We start from the raw sequence: 12,547 nt of genomic DNA on the forward strand, positions 1-12,547 counted from the left end.
GTATATACGGCTGTAAGTTCGGCCAGGCCGAATCTTATGTACCCTCAACCATGGATTGCGTAGAAACTTCTACTAAATACGGTCATCCACAATTAAATTACCTGGGTTGCGGCCGATTGCAAGGCATCTTATAAAACTTCTTAACATCATCTTCTAAATTGTAAGTTAGTCCATCCGGGATATATAGTAGACAAAAGAAAGGTCGATTAAAAAACGTATATATTCAGTTCTTGACCAAAATATTCCTCTCCAATTATGAAATGCTTTATAAATATTCTAAAAAAATAATATTTTGACAAAATTTTCTACAGAAATAAATTTTTGTAAAATTTTGTATAGAAATTATATTTTGAGAAAATTTCCTAAAGACATAAAATGTTGACAAAATTATCTATAGAAATAAAATTTTCTATAAAAATATAAAATTTTGACAAAAATTTCTATGGCAATAAAATGTTGGTAGATTATTTTTGGCTCGAGTGGCAATCGTGATTTTTCTGTGATTGGCGATCGGTTTATTTGGGGGCTATATATAATATAGATCGATGAAATGCTTCATAAATTTTCTATAAAAATAACATTTTGACAAAATTTTCTACAGAAATAAAATGCTGACAAAATTTTCTATAGAAAAAAATTTTGACAAAATTTTCTATAGAAATAAATTTTTGACAAAATTTTGTATAGAAATTATATTTTGACACAATTTCCTAAAGAAATAAAATGTTGACAAAATTATCTATAGAAATAAAATTTTAACAAAATTTTCTATAGAAATATAAAATTTTGCCAATACTGGGGATCGCTTTATATGGGGGCTATATATAATTATGGGGGCTATATATAATTATGGACCAATTTTTGCATGGTTCTTAGAGACCATATACCAACACCTTGTACCAAATTTCAGCCAGATCGGGTGAAACAGTCTTCTCTTAGAGGCTCCGCAAGCCAAATCTAGGAATCCGTTTTTATGGAGGCTATACGTAAAAGTGAACCGATATGGTCCATTTGCAATACCATCCGACCTACATTAATAACAACTACTTGTGCCAAGTTTCAAGTCGATAGCTCATTTCGTTCGGAAGTTAGCGTGATTTTAACAGACGGACGGACGGACACGCTTAGATCGACTCAGAATTTCACCACGACCCAGAATATACTTTATGGTATCTTAGAGCAATATTTCGATGTTGTACAAACGGAATGACAGAGTTAATATACCCCCCATCCTACACACAAAAAAGATCATTAAAAGTCAGGTAACAAAATTGATATAACAAAACATTTTCATTAATACAATGAACATATTCGTTAATAGTACGAAACGTTACGTTGATTTGCAGAAAATTCGTTATATTTACGAATTCGTTTCATTGCACACAAATTTTTTTTCTGATTCAATCACCAAATTAATTGATCCAATTCATTTTTTAATTGAAATGTCTTCAATCACGAAAATGATAGTATCAATCACAGTTTTAATTGGGCATAGAAAAAGTTCTTGATTAAAAAATTAATTGATTTTTTCAGCAAATTTCAATTAATTTTTTAATTGATTCAATTAAAAATTTAATTGATGTTGATTGCAAAACTCAATTAATTTATTAATTAAAAAAGGTAACTATTTTTAATTACTTTCTGAATTGGCTTAGAGTTTTTAGTTGGATTAACAAATGATTGTTTGAAATACATTTTTAATTAAAAAAATCAAAATTGATTGTTTTTAATTAAAAATTAAAAAAAAAATCCTTCTTCTTCTGAGTTTTATCATAAAGTTAGTTGTATCAATTAATTTTTGAATTATAAATTTTCAATTATTGGCTGAATTAGCTTAATGTTTCTATCTTGATTAAAAAGTTAATTGTATCAATTAACTTATTATTTGATTTTTAAATCTAAAGTATTTCCGTTAATTTGAGGACAATTTCTTTAAATTAAAAATGCGTTTCTTTGCTTTAAGGGAATTTAGCCTTACTTGAAAGACATGCGACATTAACGGAGGGACCCAAATTTACAAAATTTGTGTCCTAAATTTAATAAAAAACACTTTTGAAGCAAAGATTATAAACTTTATTTTAATTAAAGTTTCTTTATTTTAAAGAAATTTGTAAATTTCGCATCATAAAATTTAGGTTGCGTAATCTTTAATATCACGTAAATATTTTTTTCAGTGTGGAAAAGAAAATGTAACAACATTAAGAATGTAGGTCACCTTTTTCGAAAACAATTCGTCAATATTAGGTATTTTCTTTTAAATTCCAATTTGTGAAGTCTACAACTTTTAATCTAAAGCATATAAGGTGAAAGTGGCAGCCCGATTTGATTCAGGCTCACTTAGACTATTCAGTCCATTGTGATATAACAAATAGGCACAACATTTTTTCTTCTAAAATGTGTATAATTCTAGGAAATGCAGTTAAGAAAAGTAAACAATGATCCGCCTAAAAACGGACCTTCTAGGTCCAAAATACTGACCAGAGTTGCCACAACAAATTTTTATTTTGGACCAAAATTGGACCAAACTTCGTACCAGCGGACCATTTTTCCAAATATAATTAATATAATTTAAAAGATAGAATTTTTCCAAAATTTTACTTCGCTAAAAAATTTTATTTCTATATAAAATTTTGACCTAATTTTATTTCTATAGAAAATTTTGTCCAAATTTTATTTTTATAGAAAATGTACCAAAATTTTATTTTTATAGAAAATTTAGCCAAAATTTTATTTTTGTAGAAAATTTATCTAAAATTTTATTTCTATAAAAAATTTAGCCAAAATTTTATTTCTATAGAAAAATTTTCCAAAATTTTACTTCGATAAAAAATTTGATTTCTATATAAAATTTTGACCTAATTTTATTTCTATATAAAATTTTGTCCAAATTTTATTTTTATAGAAAATGTACCAAAATTTTATTTCTGTAGAAAATTTAGCCAAAATTTTATTTCTGTAGAAAATTTAGCTAAAATTTTATTTCTATAAAAAATTTAGCCAACAGTTTATTTCTATAGAAAATTTAGCTAATTTTTTTTGTTTCTAAAGAAAGTTATCGCAAAATTTTATTTCTTTTTAAAATTTTGTACATAATTTTGTATCTATACAAATTTTTTAAAGCTTATTTCTGTACAGAATTTTATTTCTATGAAATTTTTGTTAAAATTTTATTTCTATAGAATTTTTTGTCAAAATTTATTTCTTCAGAAAATTTTGTCAAAATTTGACGAAATTTTAAAAATTTGACGAAAATGGCCCAAATCAACCAAATTCCATTTGGTCCGACCATCGGACCAAATTTAAAATTTAATAATTTTTTGGACCATATTTGGTCCGATCGGACCAAAATGGGCAACCCTGATACTGACCCCACTTTGTTCAAATTTTGCAAAAAAAAAAAAAAATAAATAAATAAATAATTATAATAAATTGTGGGGACCATATCTCGCGAAAGATAACGATTATTTGTACATGCACGTAAGAACAAAAATAATTGAAATTGGTTCATAATTACGGATTTGATAGTTAAAACAAAAATTTCATACACCCGAGATGACCAACATTCAACACCTATTGGTCAGCCCTTGGACCCACTTAGAGACCCGCAAACTTGCTAACTTAGAAGGTAACACCATAGGTTCCACATAAAGAAATAATGTTAATTGCGTTTAGAACAACTGTGCGGCATATCTTGAACGATTTTCAAAAAATTTTGGTAATTTTTATTTCTGTGTATATTAATGTGAGTGCAAGAGAATAATTGATCCCCTCTTCCATAAGAATTTTTGAACCCTTCAAACTAAACTAATTTTGTATTTGTATTTCTCTTTATTCCAGCGTCGTCGAGAACGTGGTCGTATACCCGTTAAAGGTGTCAGACTTGTTGAGACAGCCACAGTGAATGGAGAAGGCGGTGATCCTTTTGCACCGGATGTGAGTATCCCGTTTTTGTTGTTTTTTTTTTCTCCATGTTATCAGTCTTTTGTATCTCAATTTTATTTTTGGTTTATTTGATTTTAATTTAATTTTTTGTTTTTTTTTTCTTTTCAATGTTTTTTGTTTACTTTTCATTTCTCCTCTTCAGGGTTATCCTTTTCAAGTAGGCTATTGTGAATCTACTGATGATCAGTCACAGCGTACTGTTCCTCAATATACCTTATATTTGGTAGCCAATAGTGAAAAAGAACGTCTCGATTGGATACGTGCCATAAGACAAGGTGAGTTTTGTGTGATTTTTATTTTAGTTTAGCCTTTTTTTGGGGGATGTTGTTTCAGTTTTTATTTTGGATGCAAGTGTTCTTTGTGGCGAAACCTTTCCTAATTAATGTTGAAAGGACTTGAAAGGAAATGATGTTTTTTTTTTTTCTTCGTATCAAATGTTATTTGAGATTTTTATTTTAGATGAATTTTTGATGAAGTTGTATGTATTCAGATTATTATTTTTTTTAATTATTTATTTGTTTAATATTTTTTAAATGAACACATGGTACTCGCAAAGGTTTTTGTTAAAAGGTGCAACAGATTTGATTCTACAAAAGTTTTTTTTTGTGTTGTTTTATTTTTTTTTTTTATTTCTTATTATTTTTTAAGAAATATGGTTTGAAGTCACTCGGTACCCAATATAAAAGACTTTAAGTCACCTTTATTCAATTTCGCCAAATTTAACATCAGTCTCAAAATAACAATTTAAAGAAATTCAATTATTTTGTGATATTACTTTATATATATTTACATAATTTGATGTTATATTAATTTTATTAAACCGCCCACAAAAGCCTACAACATAAACACCGCTCTACAGGAATTCCAGCCATTCAAATTGAATTTATTACCGCAAACATTTTCCAACAAAGGAGCATGAAGTGAACAAACAAATGTGAAGCCAGCCAACCACTTTAGGAACCTCAATAAAAAGCTTTAAGGGGCAAGAGATGACGGTTTTGCTGTTCTAACAGAATTAACGTAGTCATGTACAGTGACTCCGAGGATTTTGAAATTTTCAGCCATTGAAAATAGTCAAATTATCATAAAAATATTTTCATCATATTCCCCTGTCAACTTTTTGTGAAGTATGTCTAAAGGTTTTTGTCAACATTTAAAGATGATTTATCGAGTGATCCTACACAGAAAAAATATCATCCAAAGGTGATTGAAGCCGAAAATTCTTTCTTTATTAAAAAAACTAATTGATACAATTAAATTTTAATCAAACTTCGTATGGCTTTAAAGACATTTTTGCTATTTTGAACTCTCATTTTTTCCTTCAAACCAGGGCTGTGGAGTCGAGCAAATTTTGCTCGACTCCGACTCCGACTCCAGCATTTTTCATCAGCTCGACTCCGACTCCGGAGTCGACTCCGGGTAATATAACTAAATCTCATTTTAATACCACTAATTTGTAGTTCTATTGTGGGGGTACCGTAAGTGAATCGATATAAAGTATCGTATTTATTTATGTGTGCAAAAAAAGGTCTTAATTTCACATTAGATGCCAATTGAACTCTATATTTCAAATTTAGGGCAATGTGTAATAAATAAGATAATGATATAAGTACCCATCATAATATGAGAAGATACCAACAGCATATGTATTGGTGGACCAAAATTATTGATACTATTTCAAATCCTTTAAATTTGTTGCTAGCTATATAAAGGTTTATATTCCCATATGCATGAATTTGGATATGAATCGATTTAGAAAAAAATTGTATATACTTCTACAAAATCTATGTACTTAAAATTTAAATCTAACGTTATGGGACGTAACACAATTTTAACAAAAATAATAAAAATGCAAGGAAAGTCTAAAGTCGGGCAGGCCGATTATAATATACTCTGCACAACTTTGTATTTAGATCTACATTTTGATAAAATCTCAAATCAGACTTCTACAAAATCTCGGGCAATATTTGGGAAATATTTATAATTGTTTAGACAATTTCACAAAAATGCATTTATGATGCATTCATTGAAAAATTTGAGCATCAGTGAGCATACAATTTTGGAAAAATTTTTGTCTAGTAAATAAAATTTTGCAAACTTTTCTACAGAATCAAAATTTTGACTAAATTTTCTATAGAAATAAAATTTTGGTATTTTTTTAAATCAAATTTTGACCAAATATATCGAAATAAAATTTTGAATAAAATTTTTATAGAAACAAAAGTTTGAAAAAGTTATCAATAGAAATACAATTAAAAAAATATGTGTAGCAAACAAAATTTTGCAAAATTTTCTATAGAAATAAAATTTTGCAAAATAACATATTCTATACAAACAAAATTTTGACTAAATTTTATATAGAAAAAAAAAATTTGCTATAGAAATAAAATTTGAAAATTTTTTCTTATAGAAATAAAATTTTGAAAAAATTATCAATAAAAATACAATTTTAGAAAAATGTTTGTGTAGTAAATAAAATTCTGCAAAATATTCTACAGAAACAAAATTTTAACTAAATTTTCTATAGAAATTAAATTTTGACAAAATTTTCTTATAAAAAAATTTATTACTATAAAATTTTGGCAAAATTTTCTATAGAAATAAAATTTTGATCAAATTTTCTAATAAAAAATCTATTACTATAAAATTTTAGCAAAATTTTCTATAGAAATAAAATTTTGACTTAAATTGTTATAGAAATAAAATATCAATAGAAATAAAATTAAAAAAAAAATTGTGTAACAAACATACTTTTGCAAAATTTTCTATATAAATAAAATTTTGCAAAATATTCTATGGAAACAAAATTTTGACTCAATTTTCTATAGAAATAAAATTTTGACTAAATTTTCTATAGAAAAAAATATTTCTATAGTAATAAAATTTTGACTAAATTTTTTATAGAAATAAAATTTTGACAAAATTTCCTATAGAAATAAAATTTTGACAAAACTTTTTATAGAAATAACATTTTGACAAAATTTTCTATAAAAAACAACTTTGAAAAAATTTTCTGTCAATATTCCACATATGTATATGGCCTTAAAATAAAATTAAAAAAATAATAATTTCGGGTATTAAAATGGATCGATCCAGCCCATCTGCTAGTCTAACATTCTAGGAAACATCAAAAGATAGCCGTAATTTGAAGTTAAATTTCATTTACAATCATGCTGTACATTGATCGAATGAATAACGCAATGGAAACTAATTTGCGTAAACACTTGCTTAGTTACAAAAATGTGAAGTGTTTTAAAAAATTTGGTTTAGCCGGAGTCGGAGTCGAGCAAAATTTTTACGACTCCGACTCCAGCAAAATCTTCAGACTCCGACTCCGGTTCCACAGCCCTGATGGCAGCTATATCTAAATCTGAAATGATTTTTTCCAAAATCAATAGGGATCGTCTTTAAGCCGAAAAAGGACCCTATGCCAAATTTGAGGACGATCGGACTTAAAGTGCGAGCTGGACTTTGCACACAAAAATACATCAACAGACAGACAGACAGACAGACGGACATCGTTAAATCGATTCAGAATTTAATTCTAAGCCGATCGGTAAACTAAAAGATGGGTCTATGACTATTCATTCTCGGCGTTATATACAAATGCACAAACTTATTATACCCTTTACCACAGTAGTGGTGAATGGTATAAAACTCCGTTAAAAAATCATTGATTTTCTCTAAAATTTTAATTAAAATTAATTAATTGATACAATCAATACAGATACAATCAATCAAAATAATAACACAAAGTCAATTAAGAAATTTGAAATTTTATTGGATCTTAGCGATTTAAATTTCTTCTGGTTCATGGAATTATTACGTGTTAAGAAAGTTTCCATGACTTTAATATTTTTTTGCGTACGTTAGTTAAATTATCTAAAACAGAGGAAAAAATTATACACAAAATAGTTCATTTCTTCATTCATTTATAAATTTCACCAATAATATGCCCATCTTGAACTTCGTATGGCACCAAAGACATTTTTGCAATTTTGAACTCCAATTTTTCCTTCAAACTACGAAATTTTCTTTAGTAAGATGAATAAAAATTTTGTCCAATAAATTTTTTTGAATTTGTTGAAAATTATTTACTTATTTTTGTAAAATCGGCGTGACATCTGAGTTTCTACTACAGTAAAATTTTCTAAAATTAATCCAATTTTTCTAAAATTAACAAAAATTTTCTTTCCTGGTGGGTTCACTGTTTTTTGCAGTGCATGATAAAACTGGTCCATATCGATCCATTATTATATGTTGTTTCCATATAAACCGATCCTTAGAGGAATAAAAATTCATCCGATTCGATTGAAATTTGAAACGTAATGTCAGTATAAGCAATTTAACAAACCGGCCGATATCGGTATATAAGCACCCATTTTAACCGACCCGCATATTTGATTTCCGCAGTCTCTTGGAAGGACAACTTTCATTTGATCCATTTGAAATTTGTCACGTGATGTTAGTAGAAGCTCTGTAACAATAATGCAAACATTTACCTCAGATTTGACTTTCGGAAACTCTTGCAGAAGCAAATTTCATCCGATCCCCAGATTTGACTTACGCAGCCTCTAGAAGGAGAATAATTCATCCTATTCGGTTCGAATTTAGTACGTGATGTCAGTATATGCCTTCTAAATTTAATTTACTTTTAAAACAACTTTGATGAAAATCCTTTTCATATTGCCACACTGTACTATGTTAGAATTGACTTGAATTTTCTTTACTTTGAATTTCCTAAAATGTGTAAAAAAATACTAAATCAGTTTCAATTGGTTCCACTCGGCAAAAAACAAAAAAATCAGAGATTATTGTGGTACAGTCGTGGGTTATCTGAAACCACCATACGAGAGTCGAAATTAAAGTTTCAATGGATGGTTTTGTTATTGTAATGATTAGTTCCATTTAATTACAGAATATTTCGCACTATTAATGTACATTTTCGTTATACCAATGGCAAAATTTGAAAAGATTTATTTTTCTCTGTGTGCAGCTTTGTCTTTACGATTCATTTAAACTTAATAAGGCGGAAACGGAAAATCTTTATTTCACATGGGAAACACTCCCCTTCTGTGTGTGTGCATTGTTTACTATAAAATTCGCATCGATTCCGTTGTACACTTGCTTAAGTCATCGACAATTGCCTAACTGTTATTATAACCGCCTCATTTTTTTCTGGTTGTTTGCTACATCAATGAAGGAACTTACGCCCTAGTCTTTATTGGCCAAAACTGACTTTACTTGATTGGATTTTGGTTTTGTTAGAATCATTTCGATAGGTTTTCTTTTAAGATGCCACAAATGATGATTAAGATGATGGCATAGCTGATGCTTAGAGTGAAGATGGTGAAGCTACTCCATAACCGTGGCTATGCTATGGCATTGTTGGTGTTATGGCGTGGCGACTGTTGCTGATTGCTGTGTTGATGATGATGATGTAGCTGAGAGCTGATGCTGGTTGAGATGTCGTGATCTTTTGACTCTTGATAATTTGAACTATTCGTTTATGTATTGACCCAATTTCCAATCCTGTATCTGGTGTGGCATGAAGAGGGTTCAATTCAAGCCCCATTGTCTATGGTTGATGGTAACATAAAGACGTTTTTTTTATGATTCTTGACTCCCCCATCACTCCTGCTTCGCTTTATCTTCATCAACGGATTGCTATGTTGTCTTGTAACTTCTTAGAGGTTCATTTTAACAAAATTTAATTTTTATTTCTAGAGGTTTGTTTTTAATGATTATCTCTTTTTTTCTTCTAAATAGTTGTCTTCTGTTTTTTTCTCTCCTCCCTCTGTTTTATTGATATTTTATTGGAAATGTTCATACTAAAAAGTTTAATAAATTTTCCATTCATCTCTAAATGGTTATAATAGGGCGGGATTGTAGAATCTTAATGTTTACCATTCATCGAATAGTGAACAATTTTTATGGATCCGTAAAATGGTATTGAAAAATTCTTTGACACATTATTTTCCTAGATCAAGGGAAAGTTCCTTCAATATTAAAATACATGTATTTTTTTAAGTTTGTGTAGGTTTTACGAGGAAACCATAGATAGCTTCTTAGATAAAAGAAATCCCATTAAGCTACCTACCATGTAATCATAAACTAGTTCTTAAAAAATTTAAGTGATTATTTTGAATACAGTATTATTTGTTATTGTGAACTATGGATTTTGTTTTAATTACTCTCTAAAAATGTTATTTATGCTTATAGTTTTTCTATATGTATTCAAAAGAAGATTAAATCAATTTTGAAATGGCAGATTTTTTACGGTTTGGTGGATTGGTAGAATATTTGATGTTTTGGTAGCTTTTGCAACTTATTCCTCTCCAATAAATGAATTACTTCAGTTTAAAATAGAATACTCGTATATAAATTTTTTTGACAAAATTTTCTATAGAAATAAAATGTTGACAAAATTTTCCATAGAAATAAAATTTTGAAAAAATTTTCTATAGAAATAAAATTTTGACAAAATTTTCTATAGAAATAAAATTTTTCCATTTGTTTTGTTTTGTTATTGTTGGTTTTGTTCTTTAAGCATTGTTGTTGTTTTTTATTTCAGCTTAAAACCATACATTGACTAAACTACAAGAGTAGCTTAACCAACAGAGGAAAAGAATGTTTGTCAAATTTATTTGGGCAAAGCCCTATAGACTGCAAGATGGTTGGATGGACGCACGTTTCGGAATTACCACATTCCTCATCAGCATCCTCTACTTGCAGCAAAACTATCAACCAATTATCAGAATAAATTCAGGCAGTTTATTAAACCCAACAAAAACCACACTTGAACCCTCCGAAAAAAGGTTTTACATTGATAGCCGGCTTATGCCGAAATAAATTCGAAACAAACATATCTCTTTTCCTATGCCACTGTCAAATCATCGATTTGAATTCACATGGCTGGGTTTATTTTGAGCGTGCCTCCTCTTCTTTTTCCATTTGTTTTGTTTTGTTATTGTTGGTTTTGTTCTTTAAGCATTGTTGTTGTTTTTTATTTCAGCTTAAAACCATACATTGACTAAACTACAAGAGTAGCTTAACCAACAGAGGAAAAGAATGTTTGTCAAATTTATTTGGGCAAAGCCCTATAGACTGCAAGATGGTTGGATGGACGCACGTTTCGGAATTACCACATTCCTCATCAGCATCCTCTACTTGCAGCAAAACTATCAACCAATTATCAGAATAAATTCAGGCAGTTTATTAAACCCAACAAAAACCACACTTGAACCCTCCGAAAAAAGGTTTTACATTGATAGCCGGCTTTTGACAAAATTTTCTATAGAAATAAAATGTTGACCAAAGTTTCTATCGAAATAAAATTTTGACGAAATTTCTTATAGAAATGACATTTTGTCAAAATTTCTTATACAAATAAAATTTTGACAAAATTTTCTACAGAAATATAATTTTGACAAAATTTTACATAGAAATAAATTTTTGACAAAATTTTCTATAGAAATAAAATTTTGACAATATTGTATTTTTCTATAGAAATAAAATTTTGACAAAATTTTCTATAGATGCAAAATTTTGACAAAATTTTCTATAAAAAAATAATTTGGCACAATTTCTTATAGAAATAAAATTTTGACAATTTCTTTAGAAATAAACTTTGGAAAATATTTGCTATAGAAATAAAATATTGACAAAATTTTCTATAAAAATAAAATTTTGACCAAAGTTTCTATAGAAATAAAATTTTGACAAAATTTCTTATAGAAATGACATTTTGACAAAATTTCTTATAGAAACAAAATTTTGACAAAATTTTCTATAGAAATAAAATTTTGACGAAATTTTCTATAGAAATGAAATTTTCGCGAAATATAATTTTGACGACATTTCCTATAGAAATAAAATTTTGACAAAGTTTTCTATAGAACTAAAATTTTGACAAAATTTTCTACAGAAATATAATTTTTACAAAATTTTACATAGAAATAAATTTTTGACAAAATTTTCTATAGAAATAAAATTTTGACAAAATTTTCTATAGATGCAAAATTTTGGCAAAATTTTCCGTAGATGCAAAATTTTCTATAGAAAAATAATTTGGCAAAATTTCTTATAGAAATAAAATTTTGACAAAATATTCTATAGAAATAAAATTTTGACAAAATTTTCTATAGAAATAAAATTTTGACAAAATTTTCTATAGAAATAAAATTTTGACAAAATTTTCTATAGAAATAAAATTTTGACAAAATTTTCTATAGAAATAAAATTTTGACAAAATTTTCTGTAGAAATAAAATTTTGACAAAATTTTCTATAGAAATAAAATTTTGACAAAATTTTCTATAGAAATAACATTTTGACAATATTGTTTTTTTCTATAGAAATACAGTTTCGACAAAATTTTCTATAGAAATGTAATTTTGACAAAATTTCTTATAGAAATAAAATTTTGAACAAATTTTCTATAGAAATAAAAGTTTGATAAATTTCTTATAGAAATAAATTTTTTTTTAAATTTTATTTTTACAAAATTTTACACAGAAATAAATTTTTGACAAAATTTTCTATAGAAATAAAATGTTGACAATATTGTTTTTTTCTATAGAAATAAAATTTTGACAAAATTTTCT

At 27.3% G+C, this 12,547-nt stretch overlaps 1 protein-coding gene across 5 annotated transcripts in view; it reads left to right on the top strand.

Annotated features, from left to right (window-relative positions):
• Positions 1 to 12,547, top strand: part of Btk (tyrosine-protein kinase Btk29A) — a 561,740-nt gene that overhangs the window by 265,286 nt on the left and 283,907 nt on the right. For all 5 annotated transcript variants that reach the window (XM_075296470.1, XM_075296471.1, XM_075296474.1 and 2 more), the window contains exons 3-4: positions 3,838 to 3,933; positions 4,085 to 4,217. In XM_075296470.1, coding sequence (XP_075152585.1) covers positions 3,838 to 3,933; positions 4,085 to 4,217 — 229 coding nt within the window. The remainder of the gene's footprint in view (positions 1 to 3,837; positions 3,934 to 4,084; positions 4,218 to 12,547) is intronic.

The sequence above is a fragment of the Haematobia irritans genome, chromosome 2, assembly GCF_050003625.1.
Source record: "Haematobia irritans isolate KBUSLIRL chromosome 2, ASM5000362v1, whole genome shotgun sequence".
Lineage (NCBI taxonomy): Eukaryota > Metazoa > Arthropoda > Insecta > Diptera > Muscidae > Haematobia > Haematobia irritans.